The 20445-nt window shown below is 48.6% G+C and overlaps 9 protein-coding genes across 9 annotated transcripts; 3 read left to right on the top strand and 6 right to left on the bottom strand.

Moving 5' to 3' along the window:
• Window positions 1–541: 541 nt before the first annotated feature.
• On the bottom strand, window positions 542–1321 carry N7487_004741 (FMN-binding negative transcriptional regulator; the record flags this gene model as incomplete). Its single annotated transcript, XM_056872488.1, has 1 exon — window positions 542–1321. The coding sequence occupies one exon, from the start codon at window positions 1319–1321 to the stop codon at window positions 542–544; it is 780 nt and encodes a 259-aa protein (XP_056730208.1).
• Window positions 1322–2584: 1263 nt separating this feature from the next.
• Window positions 2585–3317, bottom strand: N7487_004742 (uncharacterized protein; the record flags this gene model as incomplete). The annotated part of the gene is made up of 2 exons (XM_056872489.1): window positions 2585–2970; window positions 3059–3317. The coding sequence occupies 2 exons, from the start codon at window positions 3315–3317 to the stop codon at window positions 2585–2587; spliced, it is 645 nt and encodes a 214-aa protein (XP_056730209.1).
• Window positions 3318–4084: 767 nt separating this feature from the next.
• On the bottom strand, window positions 4085–5116 carry N7487_004743 (putative oligosaccharyltransferase subunit ribophorin II; the record flags this gene model as incomplete). The annotated part of the gene is made up of 4 exons (XM_056872490.1): window positions 4085–4324; window positions 4377–4661; window positions 4716–4914; window positions 4971–5116. 4 exons carry the CDS (start codon window positions 5114–5116, stop codon window positions 4085–4087), a joined length of 870 nt encoding a protein of 289 aa, XP_056730210.1.
• Window positions 5117–5650: 534 nt separating this feature from the next.
• N7487_004744 (putative GPI-anchored cell surface glycoprotein) lies at window positions 5651–7571 on the top strand (the record flags this gene model as incomplete). Its single annotated transcript, XM_056872491.1, has 3 exons — window positions 5651–5672; window positions 5738–6895; window positions 6964–7571. The coding sequence occupies 3 exons, from the start codon at window positions 5651–5653 to the stop codon at window positions 7569–7571; spliced, it is 1788 nt and encodes a 595-aa protein (XP_056730211.1).
• Window positions 7572–8662: 1091 nt separating this feature from the next.
• Window positions 8663–9099, top strand: N7487_004745 (uncharacterized protein; the record flags this gene model as incomplete). Its single annotated transcript, XM_056872492.1, has 3 exons — window positions 8663–8811; window positions 8909–8973; window positions 9044–9099. The coding sequence occupies 3 exons, from the start codon at window positions 8663–8665 to the stop codon at window positions 9097–9099; spliced, it is 270 nt and encodes an 89-aa protein (XP_056730212.1).
• A 511-nt stretch (window positions 9100–9610) lies between these two features.
• On the bottom strand, window positions 9611–12289 carry N7487_004746 (putative regulatory protein Ral2; the record flags this gene model as incomplete). Its single annotated transcript, XM_056872493.1, has 1 exon — window positions 9611–12289. The coding sequence occupies one exon, from the start codon at window positions 12287–12289 to the stop codon at window positions 9611–9613; it is 2679 nt and encodes an 892-aa protein (XP_056730213.1).
• A 2540-nt stretch (window positions 12290–14829) lies between these two features.
• N7487_004747 (uncharacterized protein) lies at window positions 14830–15152 on the bottom strand (the record flags this gene model as incomplete). The annotated part of the gene is given in 2 exon segments (XM_056872494.1): window positions 14830–15017; window positions 15035–15152. 2 exon segments carry the CDS (start codon window positions 15150–15152, stop codon window positions 14830–14832), a joined length of 306 nt encoding a protein of 101 aa, XP_056730214.1.
• A 433-nt stretch (window positions 15153–15585) lies between these two features.
• N7487_004748 (peroxiredoxin) lies at window positions 15586–16544 on the bottom strand (the record flags this gene model as incomplete). Its single annotated transcript, XM_056872495.1, has 6 exons — window positions 15586–15619; window positions 15671–15753; window positions 15825–16154; window positions 16211–16286; window positions 16344–16469; window positions 16525–16544. 6 exons carry the CDS (start codon window positions 16542–16544, stop codon window positions 15586–15588), a joined length of 669 nt encoding a protein of 222 aa, XP_056730215.1.
• A 2287-nt stretch (window positions 16545–18831) lies between these two features.
• N7487_004749 (EVE domain-containing protein) lies at window positions 18832–20256 on the top strand (the record flags this gene model as incomplete). The annotated part of the gene is made up of 6 exons (XM_056872496.1): window positions 18832–18951; window positions 19038–19239; window positions 19302–19553; window positions 19612–19629; window positions 19694–19810; window positions 19868–20256. The coding sequence occupies 6 exons, from the start codon at window positions 18832–18834 to the stop codon at window positions 20254–20256; spliced, it is 1098 nt and encodes a 365-aa protein (XP_056730216.1).
• Window positions 20257–20445: the final 189 nt, after the last annotated feature.

The following is a 20445-nucleotide window of genomic DNA, read 5'->3' on the forward strand; positions in this document are numbered from 1 at the left end:
TATGTATTCATATGCATGCTGTACTCCGTACAATAGACACGTAATTTTTCTATAATACAGGGATGTACCTAGGTAGGTGGTTAGAAACTCTGTGCACAGGCCTTTGCCTAAATATGCTTGGCAGTAGACCTTACAGGAGACTTATAAGAGACCAATTCCAAGGTTGTTGTACCCCGTATGTTGATCTCGACATGTGTGATCATCTGATTCGACTCGACTCCGAGTGCTACCTCGTATTAATTTTAGTGTTGATATATGGCCCCCAGACCCCAACACTAAGGGTGGACAGGGTCGTATGGGTGATTAGGTAGACACATTAAAAAGCTAAAAGTGAAACATATCCCGAGGTTGAACTACAGAACCGTGCTAGCCTACAAGTACAACATACAAATATGTACATCTTGAAAGCTTCAAAATTTGGATTGAACACGTTTCTGTAAAGGTGCTCTATCATCTATGCATGTTTATCATTCCTCATGATCACATCATGTCAAGTGTATGTGTAAAACCGGATATCTTCTCTAATGGCCCCCGAGGTCAATCACTTCTGCTGATCCTTCAAGGCAGCACGCTCCTTCACACAATCAGCAATGCCCCTCCCAACATCCGACCCCAATTCCTCGAACCCCTTCACAACCCCCTCCCGATCTCCCTCGCCCATTTCTTGACTCATCTTAAACTTCCCCTGTAACCGCTCAACCCGAATCTCAATACCAATGATATTTTTCTTCAAAAGCTCCACATAATTAACCGGTGCATCAGAGACATTCCACGCGTTCTTCTTATCACCCCCAGTATACCCCATGATGCCCTCCTCAGACTGCCGCGACAGATCTTGAATCTGTTTTTGCAAAAATGCACCCGTTTCCTCTGCCTTGGAATTGCAGTACACACTGATCTTGCCATAGGCCTGCACAGCGGAGTAGTTCCACGTCGGGACGACCTTGCCGGAAACCGGTTTAGTTTCTGTGTAGAATTTGGGTGTCACGTAGTGGTGGTGTGGGCCGTTGAAGAGGATCAGGACTTCGTCCGTGAGCTCGAGTTTGTTATTGCCTGCTGCATGTTGCTCGGCGAGGGCTTCCATTAGGGCTTTTGCTTGTGGGTTCTGCTTCGCCATGTGACCGCGCAGGATACCAGTCGGGATTGTGTCATCGCTTTCGGTTGAGGGAGGTACATCGAGAACGAAGGGGATGTGGCTTGATTGGATGAAGGAGTAGATTGGGGATTTGATCGCCGTTGTTAGGATGCCCAATGGGTTGTCGCGGATGAATTGCTGGAGAACGGGGAGTTGTCCCTCGGCGTGGACGGCGCGGAGATACATTGGAGCTGTGAATTCCAAGGAGAGAGGGCCTAGAGGCAAGTATGTTCAATGATCCTCTTTAAAGTACATATAGAAGAGAAAAGAAGACATTATAAATATGTGGGAGTTCATCAATATCAGTCATAGCATAGGGCGTGGTTTAGATCGCATCTCACTGACTCAGGGCTGTCATCGTGTCTCTGTGTTGAATGATTGGTCGCCGGCACCGAAGTATCACCCCTGGGCCCCACCTTTTCCTGATAAACCCAGGAAATCACAACTTAGAGTTTTAACTCAAAAAAATTGCCTGTTCTGTCAGTTGTGGATATAATTCCATCTATACTAGCAACATTGAGACACATTCTATTGACAAGCTGAACTCATAACCCAACAGAGTAAACAGCTCAATCCACGCCACGGGACAGAAGCCTCGACCAGTTACTACTCAAGTGGTACGCCGCCATATTTGCCAAAAGTCAGAATGTGGTGTTGGGGTTGGACAAAACCTGAACGCTGACATACAATCCGAACTCCCTGGGCAACCAGATTTGTAACTCCACTCTGTTCATAGAGACTGCGCCATGCTGCGCGACGGACACGCCGTGAAGGTGGAACTTGTCCGGCTGCATGCCTAGAATTCGTGCGGTGCTAGATTTGCCTGCAAAAGATGCAGATATGATAGACGGCTGACCCCCAGCGTGAGCCATCATTTCCCTTTCATCGGCAAGACTGTCTAATGCCACCCGCGGCGAATGAAAGCGAGCGTCTTGAATCACTTAAGCATCCGACATGTTTGTGGCCGATGATTCCGTGAGTGACATGATAGCCAGTGGCATGAGTTCTAGAACCCGTCTGATGCGACATTACCGATGATGGGATGTATCTTCATATATCGGAAATTGCATGGCGACCTGGCAGATCTTAATACTTTCGGCGGCTAATTGATTTTCTGTCAATTATGACCGTTGTGGCGGAACACTCGAGGACCATCTCAGGTTGCCTCGGGGGCCTTTTTTCAAAGTCTTTAGTTCGCTTAGATATTTCGTAGTTATCCGTCTTTAAGCCAAAAAAATAAAAGGTCGAAAGAGAACTTCGTAGCGACTCTGACTAAAGCATTTGATATTATCATGAGTAGGGATGACCGAATCAAGGTACTATACAAAGTGTGCACAAAAACAGGAAGAATGACGCCAACCAATAATCCAAAATGCACCATACACACCGAATGATATTTTGGGGGAAAAACCGCTAAACAACAGAGCTCACCTGGGCAGAGAACCAATATCACGTAATACGCGACACAATCTCATCCTTCCCTAACCGCTCCAAGACACCCTTCTTCAATCCGAGGAACCGTTCAATATCACCACGACGCATACCCTGCTTATCACGCATAGTCAACACCTGTTGGATAGTCAGGGCATCCAGGAACGATCTCCCGGGATGACCCGCATGACCGAAGTGTTCAGCTTCTTTTTCTGCGGCCTCCATGAGACGTTGTCTAGCAGTGACAACTAGCAGTGCCGGGTTGGAAGCATGCGGGAAGACTGTTTGCATTGAGCCGGGGCGGTTAAAGGTGCTTGAGTTTGAGAACGTAGGTGATGGATTGACGGGGCCTATTGATCGGAGGGAAGCGGCGAAGTCAGGGTCTCGACCGTCCATGTCGATGGCTGGAAATTCATTAGTAAATGTTGCATTCCAGATCTTGCATGTGTTGCATAGAAGAGACTTAAAAGAATCGCAGGTGAGTGCACGTACCATCAGACTTCACGCTGGATGCTTGCTCCTTTGAGTGGTATGTTGGACCTTGAGAGGGAGCTGTAGGTGCGCGAGGAGTCGAGGGACTAGCTTGGGCCTTAGGCTTGGGTGTGGGGGCAGGTGAAGGTGCAGAGGCTGCTTTAGTTTCTTTCGGAGCTTTGCGCGGGCCTCTCGGTGGAGGAGCTGGCTGCTTGGGGTATTGGCGCCGTGAGGCTGCGCCAGCTGCCGACTTAACGGGCTTCGATGCAGCAGAACCCATTGAGAATGATGAGCTGTGGAATTCGGAAGTGTTGGTGGAAGTGTTGGCCGAAGGCGTTTTTTGCGGAGCTTTGAGCGGAGGTGCCGAAGTTGCCTTGGCATTCGATCTGGACGTCCGGGTCTTTTGCCAGCAGAACAGTCCAGACTTTTTGGCACCGGAGTATACAAGTCACATGAACTAGTACTTTTGAAGGTGTCGAAATACCCAAAGATGAGATAAAATATTAGGGATACTAGAGAAGCACTCTTTATGTACAGTTTGAGTTGAAATAAAGACCTCATCTCTGAGGCAGGAGTGCATATGCATACCATCCTGAGTAGGCGGTAAATAAAGCGGTAAACAAGTCCCTCAAAACGTGCCCTACCTTGTGACGTCAGAAATACATAGTCAACAAACAGCTCCCTCGTGAGTATAGATTATCTAGTGAGATTGACTGATGTATAGCAATACAATATATCTAAAATGTGAAGGTGAAGCTGAATGCTAAAATGAAGTCGATAGGAAGTATATGTTGGCGCGGCTGCGTATCTGAGGAGCTCCAACCAAACCCGTATTACAGACAATATGTAGGGAGATGATCACAATTGAAGGTCAGTGGAACTTTCGTGAAATTTCAGTGGAAAACTTGTTATTTTGTAAAAGACATACGGGGTACCACCACAGTTAAGATACAATACCACCGGAATCCAAGACCACACGGCGATTTGAGACCACCGTGAGAGTACATCCAGGAACACGGCAGATATATTTATGTATGTTCCGGAAGTTTACCGGAGACCAGCAAGGCGCCGGCCCTGCACTTCGCCCAGCGCACGGCTACCACTGATGAATGCGATCGCACCGACAATAGCCATCGCGGGAAGGATCTGGAACAAGTTCCACGATGTGTAGTAGAGGAAGAAGATCCCCTCAAATGCGATCAAAGATCCGAGGAAGACGGCGTGTGAGAGGGGGGCGGACTTCAATGCGGTGGGAAGGTGGTTAATGTTGGCGCCGAGGAAGAGCCACTAGAGACAACCTGTAAGCAACGTCGTTTGCACAGCAATGATATCAACTTACCAAGCCAGCAAGAGCGGGAATAGCAGCGCCGACCATGGCAACAAATGTCAGGGTGATGACAATTGGTGGGCTAGACGCAGAATCCTTGAAGATATGGTGGATCTCGGGCTTCTTGCCATATCGCTCAGTCTCAACGGTCGGCACGGCCTCTTCGGGGTTATGATCAATCGACAACTTGAACACAGAGCTGTCGTAGGCAACAGAGCTTCCGAACCCACCAATGACGATATGCGCATCAACTGGGCCGGACAGGGAAAGGAATTGAATCGGCAGGTCTTTCTGGGTCTGGAGAGCATTTGTTAGCTGCGCCGCGGAAACTCGTTTGCGGGGGTTGCATACCAATTCGACTCTTGACTTGCCACTATCCTTGACACTGAAAGGGTAAGAGATATCCAATCCAGTCTGAGCATCCTTGAGCAAAAGGAAAACCTGGTCTGGTCGCTTTGCAGAGCTGTCTTCCTGGGTTGTCAAGGTGACGCGTAGTGTATCGGCACCGAAAAGGGAGATGGGTTTGGAGAGCGGCTTGGATGCAGTAAATCTATTTTAAGTGTTTGATTAGTTTCATCTACCTTGTATTTGAGTCGAAATGCATACTGTTCCTTGAAACCTCCATTGACACCAGCACCTTTTGCTTGAACGGCCACGGTGGCATCAGTAAAGCCCCAAGCTGTGGCAGCAGCTCCAGGCAAGGCAGCTGCAGCCAACAGGCAGAATGGAACGGTGGCCTGCCACAGATGCATTGCGAAGGAAATAACTAAAAGAAAACAGAAATAACAGAAAACAGCTGTAGAAGCTCGGGGAGATGATGGAGGATGGAGGAGTTGCAGAATAAGGCGGACAAGTGAAGCCGATAAGCGCCGATCAATCGTAGCCCTAATTTCTTTTCTGCTTGACCTCAACATCTTCCATCACTTTATTTCGCCTCGTCTACCTCAAATACAACTCCAACGTCCGCCTAGTCCTTACCAGCCTGTTTATGAACCCTTTAGAAAATAACCACGGATGGTTGTACCTCTGATCCCGTGAGTACTGCGCCTATAAGTCGGGCCCTAATTCCCAACTTCTCCCCTTCCGCGCACTGCGGCCTTCTGACGTCGACCCTGCACTTCACCTGATGACCCCATATATTCTTATTCCCACCCCCTAGTCGCCTGTTATTGGAGGTATTATCTAGTCTTCCATTTGTACAGCTCGTTTGACCTATTTACCACCTGCTGTATTTGCATGGATAGATTATAACTGACAACTTCCGGGCCATTTAGCTTTAAGTCACGATGCCTCCCAAGAAGGGCCAACGTAAGTCGATGCCGGCGCGCATCAATAAAGCGCCTACATTGACACCTTCACGGCGCTCCCCCGAGTACCTCCCTCATCAAAAAGTACGAATGAGAACGTGCAACCCGCCAAACCGTTAGACCTTACATCCACCTCACCTCAAGACACTTCTATCAACATTCGTTTTTACACTCCGAACACACCTCTTCCAAGTAATTCGTCTGTCCCAAGTCCTAGCCCACGTGGGAAATCTCCTGAAACACCTTCCTCACGTCGAAGGACCTTTCAGTCTCGTCCGTCACGTTTGTCAAACGTTTACACGCCAACCCTAGAAGCCCCGCCCACCAACCCGGGTAGTCGACGAACGAGAAGAACAGCTGCACTTGAAACACCCAAGCAGGAAGTCTCAGATATTGATTTCCCAGAGAGTACTGGTAGCGCTAGCTGGACGGTTGATCAGTACATGGGCAGTGTTGAATCCGAAGGAACAGCTGATGGTCCCTCGAGCCCTACCAGTGCCTCCGACATGCGGAACTCATCCCGGGTTCGTAAGCCCACCATGAGGGCCCTTGAATCTTTTGAATCAAGTAAGAGGAAACCTCGCCGCAAAAACATGACAGTGTCCACCCCGACCGTGGAAACTCCTGCCCCTGCTACTCCTGCTCCCTCTGCTGTCCCCGTGCCTACCAAGGTTGTGAAGAACAATGTATCGAAGCAACCAATGAGAAAAACCAGAAAGTCAAAGAGAATGTCCAACTTGAACATGCGAAAGAATGCTGTCCTGATCGGTTGTGATATTGACGTGAAAGTCGCTGGCAAGATACTGTATGACTTAACTATCCAGTCCCTCAGCCCTGACTTTACTCTCCCTTCCAATTTCCCTGCCTTCTTGGAGCAACAGCGAAGTGAATACTTCCGTCGTCAAGAGGAAGAAAAATATGGCGTCGACGTGCCCACCATCAAGACCACCTCGCCAAGTGATGTCGATCTCGACGTCGAAATGATTGACCGAGACACCCCACCACCTGTAATCGCTCCTTGTGCTCCCACCCCACCTGCTCCTCCTGTTGCAGTCACCAACGGCGAAGTCACCAACGGCACAGTCACCCACGATGCAGTCACCAAAGATGTAGCCACCAATGATGCAGCAACCAACGGCTCAAGCATCCTAAGCTACAAAAAGAGGTCTAAGACCAAGGTCGACAGCGATGGCTGGATTCAAACTGGCTATGTCAACTCCAGTGGTGAAGAGGTTGCTCTGATCCCTGAAAAAAGCCACCCATATTATCCCCCTCACACTTACGGCTACGAGGGTCTTCCTTTCCCCCGGTGCGCGCCAGAACTACCCAGCAAGCCGAGGCCGATGCCGCCCACAGCTTCGCTCCACTCATGGGAGACCGTAATCTCCCATTTGATGCGACAGCCCCATTCGTCACTGAAAATGTGGAGGAGGAAAAGGCCAGGGCTCTTGCTCGGACCCCTGCGCCAGCCCCTGCGGCCAAGAAACCCCGCGCCCGAAAGCGCCGTCAGACTGCGGCTGCAGATGCTACGGATAAGCCCGCCTCGCCAGTCCCCACCGCTACTGCCGAGACCGGCGGACGCAAGTCACAGCGTCGCCGTCGCCAGACTGCCCCTGCCCCCACCGTCCCCTCTTCCGCTTCTCCTACTTCTCCCCCGACCACTGCGACCAAGGTCCAGTCTTCAGGCCTAGCTGCTGCTGTCGCCCCCGCTGACACCGAAGGTGACAAGCCTAAGGTGCAGCGGCTGCGACTGACCTTGAAGCCGGCGCCTAAGACTGAGGCCTCCGGGGCTAAAGCACCTGCTTCCAACCCCGCCGTGCAGTCCCCTTCCTCCCCCGCCCTCTCACGTGCGCCGTCCTCCGCACAAACCAGCAAGCGCCGCCGCCGCCGGGCCATGTAAGGCCCTGGTGAGGGCAAATTTATGTTTCCCGCCCGGCCTTAGCCGGGCACAGTTGTTCATATTCGGTTTTTTTTTTTCTTTGTATGATTACCAGCCGGCGTTTCAAGCATGTATGATTAGCACCGCGGGAGCATACCATGGAGTTTACCATGGTGAATTGTGAATTTCTTCAGTTATCTTTGTTGTTTTCCATTAGTATTGCTTTATTTTGTAATCTTGTAATCTTGTAGTCTCCATAAATGGAAGCCCACATAACTCTAATATCTCACGCAGATAGTTTCTTCCTCACATTCCACCGAGCTTCCGCTTACTTTTAGCTTACGTTGCATTTGCCTAGTGCAATCATAGTTCCAGTAAGTACTGGAGACAACTGTGATGGGTATGTATGATGTACGCAATCTGCTTGAGAAGTAACTTTCATCTAGGGTGATCTTAAACCAAGGGCATCGTATTGGACAGTTCGAATTTATATAATCAACTACCTTAACCTACCTAGATATGCAGAGAACAACCAAGCTACTACCAAGTTCTTATCCCACTTGGTTCTAAAACAAAATATCTTAATATGTCTTACGCAAAACTAAGGATTCCAGCCACTGGAAAGGCGCGTGTAAAAGGACCAGGCTTGTTCTTCTTAAAACCAAGAAGCTTACACTTCTATATGTCAACCAACAGCATTTAATACCTATATATAAGCATGGAACATGGATATTGAGCAAGCTCAATGAAACCAGACCGTTGTTCGTAGATAATTTGAGCTTAACGGGGTTGGGGTAGAGAGGTATATTTTGCAGAAGAAAAACATATAAATTAAAAGATTTCGTACATATTTTTTGTGCTTTCTGGATCTATTTTCACTCGAATACCATATAACTTCCATTATCTATCGACCGCATCATCAGTGGTTGAAGGACAGCCTATATTTCATGAGCTACTCTTCCCAATGTAGTTACATTCATGCCTCAGGCGCTAACACCTCCCGGAATCTTCCCTCAAAAGAATTCGCATCGTCCAATGCATCAACCAAAACATATAAGCACGCCCCGACAATTTCTTCTGCGTTCAAATTTATCTAATAAAAGTCAAGAATAATGGTATCCATCAAAGACCAGAACAGATACCGATCCGTGGATCCCAAAACTCGGCCTCCACGCCCAGTCCAACAACCCGCTCCTTCGCCGCTCCCAAAGGGGGTGGATGATATCCGGAAGACGAAGGAGTACAAGGCTGCTGCACGGAGGTATGTGCTACCCCTCTCTGTCCTCTTTTTTTTTTGCTTTGGTCGTTCGATGGCAAATGATACATGACAACAATGAGAAATCTAATCCTCTTTCTAGATGGACGACGACTATCGTCGGTCTACCAATTTTAATGTACACATCGTACATTCTTTATGAGCGGCGTGAGTTATTTATGCTTAGGAAATCTCAACCTTCTTTTGATTGTACATACACTAACTTATTTCCCTTTAGTCTATGCTGGCAAGAGTCCCAAGCAGCTTGGAGATGTGCAGGCACGGAAGGACTAACTCACTTCTCTTTGTTTTTAATTCTTCTGAAAGCGGAGTTATATGTACGATCTGAACAAAAAGTGGTGGTTGAGAAACTTCACAACTGTATATAAAAAGTCTTAGCAGAACCTGTCTCTTCTCATCTCTATCCAATGCAGTAGCAGTATCTTAAGGGGAAAAGTCACAAATCCGATTTTAATGCAGTTCATTGCATTCATTATAAACTCCAACGCCGGAAGTCTCAGTATATATCCATGGCTATGGGTAGGTGAGAGCAACCTACCCAGCCCAAATAACATGAACAGAAGAAAGGTACAACATTCAGATGCATCGTTCCCAAGTTTGGAAGTTTTGCTCCAAATCCTCCCCACATTGCCAGCCCGCTGGGGTAAAAAGCAAGAAGGAAAAAAAGTATGTAAAATCCAAGGGACGTGTCTGGAAGAGATCATCTAAAACCCGAAGTGGCAGGAAGGGTAAGGCGGGGAAAAGAGATCGTATAGCTGTCATAGTATTGAACCCCAGGCAACGATCAACTGGCAACGCCTTGGAAAGGAACATGTTGATCACCTGAGCCAGCCGACTGCGGCATAGATATCGAGTTACTGCCAGTGCTAGCGGGCTTCGAACTACGTTCACGCATGCGACGGCCCTCCATGAGACCACGCAAGCCGCGCTTCTGGAGACCGATAACGCTGCTTAGATCACCGGTCCAAAGCTCACGCTGGGGGCGACGCAACTCGGTGTCTGTGTCACGGCGGTGATGGGTAGACCGAGACTGGGAACGGCTTTCATCGCCACTGACCCATTCGGAGTCGGACTGGCTGAAACTAGCGCTGGACGCGGATGTCGCTGTGCTCGGATTACTGATGGAATCCTCGCGGTCGCGGCGGGCGTTGCGGTGGCGGGAATTCTGGGAGACACTGGTGTCGATGCGGAGAGATGGAAGACCTCGAGCGAAGTTGGTGAGATCGCCTGTGCTGCTCGCTGCTGATGCGGAGGCAGCACCGTGCTCTGTGTCGGACGAGCCCGATGTGAGTGCACCGTGTTGGGAGTTGCTGTTCTCGCCAACTGTGGGCGCAGTGCCGTTGTGGCCGGTATAAGCTCCGTTCAGAGCCTCCAGTGTACCTCCTGGTCCGCCATTGAATCCAGTACCACGACCACCGCCGGCAGCCATGGCAGCTGCGTTGAATACGGCCGCGGCGTTGCGCCCATCGAGAACTTGATGGAGTCTTTCGACGGTAGCTTCTAGTAGTCCGTCGATCTGGTACGGACGTGCAAGCTGTAGAAGGGAGCAGAGAATTTGTGGTGTGCAAAGCGAGGTGCCTGCGGGTGGAAGGGCTGATGTGTAGAGGTATTGAACCAGCACCTGGAGAGTCAAAATGGTATGGGGGAGGTAGAGCACACGCGGACGGGAGGTTGGGGCGAGGCTGTGAGCAGAAGGAACTTCGAGATTCTCAAGCAGAGACTTCGAAGGTACAGACTGATTGACAAGAGTTGTTGCATCGGAGCCTATCGAAGGAGTGATGGTAATACTCGAGTTGCGGCTTGGGTGTGTCTGGGCCGGACGAAGAGTTCCGATGTCTGCAATACCTCCGTCCGACGACTCGCGGAGGAGTTGGATAAAGTAAGGACCCCAGCGTCGAGTCAAGATGCGGGAGTTGACGGAGATACGCTCTCCCCCGACAGCCTGCAACTCCATGTCGGCCATCTCTGGCAAAGTTTGTGCGAGTTTGCCTAGCTCATCGGATGCGGCAGACAATGGCCGCCCACCTGATGTCAACTGAACTAGTTTCTTCTGCAAAGATGCTGGAACGGAAGAGGAGCTATAAGACTTGTATCCTGAAGTTGGAGAAGTGCGGCAAGAATTGTTGTAGAGTCCAAATGCCTCCAGCTCGACCAGGCAAACGTGCGAAAAGTTGATTCGTCGGTGGTTGTAATCATCGACAAGGCTTCGCTTCCTGTGTCCAAGAATCACAAAAGAATTACGCCGAGCCCAAAGCACTCCTCGGTTCCAGCTACCCTGTCCAAATACCGATCCTCCGGCATCAATACGGCCCCAAGTCAATGTCTTTAGGTCGAGAGCCCACAGCGCATATTCTTGCTTTGATGAAGTCAGGTAAGTACCACTAACAACGAAGTGGCCATTGATGATGCCACCATTTGGGAATCGCAGTCCCGGAGGTGATGCTTGGCTCTGCATAGGTCGTTCGACAAGGCGTCCGTCCGGCAGGCGCACCTGCAGCTCCAGCTTGACATCAAGGAAATTGTAGTTGGAGTATATCAGCATGGGGCAACCTGGCGATTCAGTGCTATCTTGAATCGGCTCATGTTGATCGCGGTCTGGAGCTGAGGATCCAATTTCGGACACATCCATTCCCACCAGAGGAGCTACGACACTGCGATAAGCACCGCAGCTCCTTCCCAGGGGGCTAGTGTTGGTCCACTTGAGGCTCCGCAGGTTGAAGACACTGATTTGTTCGATATAATGATTGGAACTATCCTGGCCACCGACCACAACCATCTCTGCACCTCCGAAGCCGTCAATATCCACGCCGAGTGTACCTTGATGACTGGAGGATTCGGGATTATTGTGGATGGCGGATAGTGGTGCACTTGCAGATGTGAAGCAAGCGCTCGACGGTAGGATCGTAGCACAGTGTGCATAGCGCCCCTGGGGAGATTCATGAGCAGCAACACGCGTCCATGACCTCGATGGTACATCGAAGATGTGAATATCCGACATAACCACGACTTCCGATTGTGACTGCGATGGCGGTTCCGCGGGGTTCTCGGGGTCCTTTGGCGTAGTTGGTGCAGGTGACATGCCTCCATAACAGACCAACTTGTTATCCCCCAAAGCACACACACTGTGGAAGTACCGCGGCGGTGGAACATCTCCAGCGGGCTCTACCTTCGTCCAATGTCGTCGAATCAAATCCAATTCGTAAAGGTCGGAGGTGAGTTGAGGGCGGCTGCGCGAGAGGATCCGGCCTCCGAACACGTATAGCTTATCGCCCAGTATGGTCGTGGTGGCACCGACGAGAGGACGGGGTTCCTTGCCAGTCGTTCGCCGCACGTTGCATACCAGACCAGATAGATTGATAGGCCCAGAGGCAGACTGCTGGTTCAGGGACGGCGAGGCTCCCGGCGCAGAATCCTCTCGCCCTGAATCCATATACCCCAGACTCGACTGACTTCGAGACATCATGGTGGGCGAATTTCCTGTCCCCTTTCAACGGAGACAATCGTGTGGGTAGCCGTTGAGCCCCTGTTTCAGTTCACCCAATATCACTGACATACGATGAGGCGTTGTTCTCTCGAATGCGGTATTCCCGGAGAATATTCCCGGCGCGGATCGTGTCTGGTACGGCTCGAAATGGTGGTTTGTGGGGGGGCCGAAAAAGGGGGTGGTTCCCCGCGACGCCGCAACTTTCGCAGGCTTCACAGTCTTCACAGTGAGGAGATGAACAAAAAAAACTAGACAATGCAGACTACTGCCGATCGTATGGATGAGCGCGCACAGTCTTGGCCGAAGTGTCAGCCGTCGAGTTTGGAGATCGGCACAAAAAGTGTTTACCGCTTTTCTCTTTCACATGCCCCTCCAATCTAGAGCCTTCAAGAGATCAAGTTGGAATTTATATCTTCTATTTGAATGGGAATATCCTTGGTCCTGTATAGAAATGCACTTCACCTGAACCTCTTCCTAGTATCTGCGGTGCTAACCTGCTCAACAACATATAACTACCACACACTACTAATAACCATGAGTTGGGGAGCATACCAAGAGAGGTTTCACGAGCGGAGGTAATAATGATGAGATTGAAAGAAGCCTTCCGCCGTCATTTATGCCGATCTCGGTGAGTATTTGCTGGCAGGTCTTTCAATATTTTTCAAGAATCATCTAGTGCAGCACAGTGATCATCAACACGCACTATACATTCCTTCCAATGTTCCAAGGTCTTAAACCATCCTCGTCATAACTAAACCCAGATGGGCTAAATACATGGTGACCTCCCTCTTTCAATATATCGATGCTCTTTGCCTCCTGGACTACCTGTTGTGGGACACTTTGACGCAAGATGTCTTTGGTATATGCTGCGGAAACCATTACAGCATACCACTGCCAGTCCATGTTCTTATGCGTGTCTGCATGGTCAGAAATGCTTCGGATCACAAGGCAGGGAAAGTGATTCATCATCCCAACTTTCCATTTCAATACACAAATATCCTATCGCGCAGCCACTTCATCTCACATTGTAGCGTCCTTTATATCCTGATTAGCGGAGGCGATTAGGCCGTAATGAACTGCTGGATTATCATCGTATTCCGGGTGTGGGGACCTCGAAACCGGGCAAGATAGATCGTCGCCACATAATACAGTACAAGGCGATTCACTATCCGTGGAATGGAGAATGTGACTTCGATATAGCCGATCACTTGCTGGATCTGAGCACTGGCACCTCTCCCGTAGTCGCGGTTTCCTCTCAATGATCTCGTTGAACGCATCATCGAGTTTCTTTCCTTCGTGCTCATATTGAGCCTGAAGTCCATATACTGCGCGTCGGATGGGTGGCTGATCAAGAAAGCCAAGGGACTTGAAGCTTGTGCCTTGTACAGTCTTACCAAATTGACATTGAAGGACAACACTTGGGCAGCCACATATTCAGCGGTGATGGCGCAAATACAACCTACAGTGTAGTCCTCCGGGTTAGGCATCGTTGAAGGAGGATCTAGCCTTGTATCCTCTGCAATATTTTGTATTCGACATGCTAGATCAGCGGTCTGACAACTTTCATCCACGATCGACTCCCCTCCTTTCTTAGTTCCTCCAATTCGTCCCCTCTTGATCCATTGGAATCAGGGAAACTCGAAGACAATTCCTTTGAACTGCTAGCAAAGTAGCGGTTTTGTTAAAAATGCTGAGAGTGCCAGACCCTCTCTTCGCGCGATGGTCGTTCATTATCAGAATCCCCTGGAATTTCATTTTGGACTAGCCATTCGTAAACCTTTTCAGAGCTGTCGCGAATCCTCTCATACCTCTCTTGTCCGTTATCATTCACCCATGGCACTGCCCGGAGGGAGAACGAATGGATCTCCTTTGCTATATGATTGAGAAGCACATCATTCTCCACCATGACTTTTTCTTCTTCTGGCCAATTACACAATGGGCAGCGTTGGATTCCTGCCGGTGTGGTCTTCCTGGAAAGATCACAGAGGATTGGAATCTGGTCTGGTGGAATGGTCGTTGCATGATCCGACTTCGTGTGCTGCACAAAGGCACTCTTGTCATTGAATTGCGGCCCATCACCACAAGCAAAGCAAATCCTATACATCAAGCTGCTATGATCCTTCAGAATAGGCTGTCACCAAGCTTCCTTTGTATTGAAAAGGACATGCAGTTGACCGCAGTCGGCCACAATACAGGTGTAAAGGCTCATCATCTGCGATGTGTTTCCTATTATTATTATTAGTCTAAGTGTTATCGAAGTAATGTCAAGAACATTACCTCCACCTGTTTTTGTTTGCCATCTCTACCGGAAATACTTCGCAGCAATGTGACACCGAAAGAGATGCGCATCGTTTTTGAATCGAGGTGGGCTCGGACAATTTAGACGCACTGGTTCCAGTTATGATTGTACTATTGGCGTGTGTTGATCCATCATTTAAGGGTTTCGAATCTGTGCTTCCCTGGACCATCTTTTCTTGCGCCGATCCAACTTTCTTCGGCGCAGCCGTGGGACTTTCACGTCATGTAGGGCCAGCATCCAGACCCCTAGAATGTTGCTGTGCATCCAGAAAGCGACCCCAACGTTTCAGATCACAGCATATCAGTCGCAACTGAATTTCGTTCAATTTTGATGGCTCTCGTTCTTGGGGGCAACACTTCAATTGAGTGAGCAACATTCCGACCAGGTGGCCCTCCAGTTTCTCGTGCCCTGTTGTGTCGAATCACTAGTCGGCCGTTTGCAACCGTGAGCGCATCTCAGAGTGACGAATAGCAACCGCAATCCGGGCAAATTGATCTTGCATCGATTCGATGTTATACATTGACTCCCGCAATGGATTTGCATGTATCATTTTCATGTATTTAAGGACCCTATGAATTGACTAGATCTCAGGTGATTTGATTCAATTGGCACCTTAATTTACACATTGGTTCAAGCAAATTATCACAAATTATTCAAACGGGTGACGATGCACTGCCATATCATATACTACGCACGCTCTATTGCATAGTGCCATTCCAAGGAAGTTTTGAGATATAAGTCTAGAATTACTGGGATGGACAGTCCGCAAATATTTCAATGTATTAGAAAGAGGAAAAGCACTATCTGAGAAGCTACGACAAGATGATCTGGGAGCAAACAGGTAGTGGTCACACGACTACAAAAGCGCATTATTAAAAGGGATGGCGTGAGTAGGTTTCATTAATTTCAGGAAATTATGTCCCCAAGTATTATAGAACCCGTTTTATCATTCTAGCATCACATCATAAGACCCCGTTTACTGATCCTTAAGAGTAGTGAAACGAAGGTAACTATAACATGTTAGTATCTGTTTCGAATTAGCAGTTGGACATGGAACTTACGGCTTCACTTCACGGATCTCGCCGAACTTCTTCTTGGCATCCTCGGTGCTAACTGTTGGTGGCACAATAACGTCATCGCCCGCCTTTGATCGAGTTAGTAAGATACTTCGCATAGTTTCAAGGCTTGGGTTGCGGAGGACAGGGGGGGTCATACCAGCCAATTGATCGGGGTGGTTACACCTCTCTTATCAGCGGTCTGGAGAGAGTCAACAACCCGGAGAACCTCAGCTGTGTTACGTCCAGTAGAGGCAGGGTAGGCCAAGATCAGGCGGATCTTCTTGGCAGGGTCGATGATGAACACGGAGCGGATGGTGAAGGCGATGCCCTTGCTGTCCACATTCTCCAAATCTTGAGCATCAATCATGTCGTAGAGGAAGGCGACCTTGCGCTCAGCATCTGCGATAATTGGGAATTGGACTTGAGTCGAGGCGACTTCGTTGATGTCCTTGATCCACTCCTCGTGGGAATCAAGTGCGTTGGCACTCTGGAAAGACGGGCGAATTAGCTAATGCTTGAGAGTTATCCGTCTTAGAGACTCACCAGTCCAATCAACTTAACACCACGCTGGGTGAACTCGGGCTCGAGCTTGGCGAAGGCGCCGAGCTCAGTGGTACAGCTATTGAGTGTCAGTAAAACGCTTCGCGGGGTTGAAGAGGGGTTGGGCACAACTGACACTGGTGTGAAATCCGCAGGGTGTGAGAACAGAATAGCCCACTTGTCGCCAATCCACTCGTGGAAGTCGATCTCGCCCTTGGTGGTCAGAGCCTTGAAGTTGGGGGCAGTAGAGCCCAGGCGGAGGCTAGCATACAGTTAGCATTGCGTAGATGCCTCAAAAAGAGACCATATGAGCTTACGGAGGAGCGCGGTCAGCCATTGTGATTAGATAGGTAGGTAGAAAGGTATATTGTAGATGAAAAGGAGAGAGGGAAAGAAGAACAACCCGGCGGGATACAAGGTTATAAGATGATGATCCCCCTCCGGCTTTCGCATAGATACATCTCATCATCCATGGGTTTGACCCCACTTAACCTCATCTGGCTGGACTGCCCCACCTGAACTGCATTATTGATGGCGTGATCATTGTTTCCGCCCGGCAGAACGTCCATGATTGGTGAATATGCAGCATCACATAACGTGGGCTGTTTAGCGTGTGTGATGCAATATCAACTGTGGATGAGCACTTCGGGTTCCTTGGGTTTCCAACTTTGACCCCTCAATCTTACCCCTCAACCTTATGTTAGAATGAACCTACGATCCTGCACTCCGTACCTGGGTTGTTTTATATTGTAACATCTATAAATGGTTCTATATTGTAGGTGGTGGGTTTTGCCCATAAGATACATATGCATAGTATGTAGTACTATGATATCTTAGCTTTGTCGAACGATTTCCCCTGCTATCCAGTGACCTTGAACGCAAATCGCGAACTATATACGAAGTACTTGAGCGGGAAATGGTAAATCACGCAATTCTTACAAGACGACTTTGCCATACTTTACCAGGGTGGCTCAACAGTGGCATCAGAGGTTTGTATTTCTTCTACTCTTTCAGCTAGGATACAGCTTAGCCTATTACTTTTTTCCAGTCGCATTGCAATCAATCAGTTCCTGTTGATGGGAAAAAACATAGAAAGAGGCGTATCCATGAATATATACGTGGCTCTTTCCTATGTGGCCTCAAAATATAGATAGAAAGGTTAACGATCAGAAACGAAGCAATGATATGTGCAAGCTGCCTATCACGGCGTGATTCCTGGTTGGAGACCTACCCAAAGTTTTTGAAGTGCTAGTATATTAAAAATTTCAAGTCTGCAGTATTGATTGTAGTGTTAAAACTACATATGTATATTTGGGGACCTTCATAGCGAGTCACTTTCAAGCTTATTCGGCCGACATGACTCTCTCTGATCGGCACCAATGGAAACCCAAAGCGATGGCGCAATATCACCTTTACATGACAAATCGTCTATAAACTGACATCAAACCCAATAGAGTGCATTAAGTCAAGATTGGCTTTGTATGCAGGTCTGTCTGCTCCCTCCAGGCAGATTGTCCGAAATACCACATAAATAATCCAACATTCTACTCGGTAGATAATGGGGATTTGGCCCACATACATACGTAGTGGGGCTAATTGCATGTACCACATACATCATCTGGAAGTACGTCCGTCCAACATATTCTATACAGTGGCCTCCAAGTGTAATATTACCTTAACACTATAGAATTAACAAGGTTACCTTAAAGCTATGACACAGTACAGTATTCATAGGAATACCTTCATTGGAAAAGACTTGACTCAAAGTGACGGACTAAGCCGAAGGGTAACTAGCTGGTGCAACCTCATGTATGCGAATGGACCTACGATGAGCTTAATTAACACTATTTGATTGCTTTGAAACATTTTGAGTCAACTCAGTCTCTGCCCAATAAATCTTCATATTTTATCATACATCTATTGGTAGCATCTTAGATGTTCGATTGATTCCATTAAATATAGATAGATCTGGACTTTGAGTTGCTGTTCAGACTACCCCGAGGGAGAATACTCGCAGTGAGTCACTTACTCCAGATTAGGTAGAATATATGTCTCCTTCGCAATCATAATATGCACAACGTATTCTCTTTCGAAGAATTTGACATAATCTGCAACCTCAACATGTCTTTCTCAGAACAACATTAATCTCCTCATTTTCGCATTGATTTTGTTAAAGTGAGAGCATTCCAGGCGGTTCAACTTTGGAACCCGCACAAAACAGACAGTCTAACAGGTTTGTACCTCTAGTGGAAATACCTGAGTGTATAATTATGCCTTGAATATTGATAAGAATTACTGTTGGGAGCAAGTGAAAGGATCTTAAGAGGATAGTGAGGTCCTAATAATAGCTCTCAATGTTGTTTACCTGGAGAGCTGACTGTAGTGCCGATCATGATCGACCTCCATCACGTGCGACCCCAGACCCACATCCGCGTCAAGCTCAGTGCCAAACATTCCAGGAAACTCCTGCTCAACTTGATTTGATAGCTTCTCCAACAGTTCCAGGGAGCACAGCCCCATTAATTGTACAGTTTCAATTTAATTTCCTTGCCTTTTCTGCCTTTTTCTGCATATATTTGCCGCCTTTTACTGTCAATAAACCTGCGCAAAACAACTGGACAGTCATGCCAGCCAAGCGCAAGTCTGAACGCGCTGTGAGCGCAAATGAGTCTGTCGCAACGCCTTCCAAACGGCCCCGAAATACCGTAGATGCAACCCCAGCTTCTGCGCCATCGGCTTCAGTGGTAAGTGCACTATGCAGGGGCTGATCGTCGCGTCCCGTGGCTTCTCCACTTCAATTGTTGACACAGGGCTGACATCATTGGAACAGGTTGATGCTACACCTCAGACAGGTGAAAAGAGAGGCCGCGGCCGTCCACGCAAATATCCCGCCACTTCGACTCCGAAGCCTGCTTCTGACGCGCCTAAGCGTGGCCGTGGTCGCCCACGGAAGATTGTTTCTGAGCCAGCACCTGCGGCTGTAACCCCATCAGGCCCTAAGAGAGGCCGCGGGCGTCCCCGCAAGGACTCAGGTATGGAAAATACATTGACATGTTGTGGGTGGTATATGCTGACTATTGTACTGTGTTATCAGGCGATGCGACACCCGTCACCCCAAAGATCAAGAAGAAGGATGGCCGTGGAAGACCCCGCAAGAACCCTCTACCTAATGGAGAAGCCAAAACTGCTGAGCCGAAGGTCACACCTGTGGTCGACATCATCCCTGAAACTGGCCGCTCTTTCTGGTTGATGAAGGCCGAGCCTGAATCTCGCCTAGAGAAGGGCAAGGATGTGAAGTTCTCTATTGATGACCTGGCTGCTGCAGATGCACCCGAGCCTTGGGATGGTATGTCCAAACTATCTTGAATACTGCGTATAGTATCCGATTGCTAACAGCTGAACAGGTGTGCGCAACCATGTTGGTATGTTATCCTGTCAAAAATCATAGAAGCTTTCGCCATGAGAATTATACTTACAGTGAACTAGCTAAAAACCTCATGCGCGACATGAAGAAGGGAGATTTTGCATTCTTCTACCACTCAAACTGCAAAGTCCCCGGGGTTGTGGGAGTGATGGAGATAGTCCAGGAACATTCCACTGATGGTTCGTCGCCGAAAACTAAACTGCCTAATAATATTGCTAATACACGTCTCATAACAGAATCCGCTTTCGATTCAGCGCATCCATACTACGACCCGAAGTCCAAGCGAGATGATCCAAAGTGGGTTGTCGTCCACGTTGAATATCGCCGCAAACTTGGGAAGCAAGTCACCCTCCAGGATCTGAAGGCTCATAGCCAGACCGGAAAGCCGCTTGAGAATCTTCAAATGATTAAGCAAGCCCGGCTTAGTGTGTCTTCTGTGACCCCCGCACAATGGAAATACATACTGGAGCTGGCAGGCGAGGAACCGCAGGAGGAGTTCACCAAGAAGGAATCCAGCGAGAAGAATGAGTCCAGTGAGAAAGAGGAGTCCAGTGAAAAGGAAGAATCCAGTGGGAAAGAGGAGTCCAGTGAAAAGGAGGAGTCCAGCGAGCAGGAGGAGGAATAGGCACGAGAAAGCAAGCCGCTACATGCAAGCAATGCATAGAGAATTTTATTCCATATAATTCTCTTAAGTATTTCTATCGATGGCGTTGCTGGTTGAACATGGGTTATCTGCACAAGCGAATTGAAGCTTCTTTTACTTGACTCGATGGGTCCTCTAGAGATATCTGCAAGGTATAGACTCACCGGAAAA

The sequence above is a fragment of the Penicillium crustosum genome (assembly GCF_028827405.1).
Source record: "Penicillium crustosum strain IBT 35664 chromosome Unknown utg000002l_segment0_segment0, whole genome shotgun sequence".
In the NCBI taxonomy this organism is placed as follows: Eukaryota; Fungi; Ascomycota; class Eurotiomycetes; order Eurotiales; family Aspergillaceae; genus Penicillium; species Penicillium crustosum.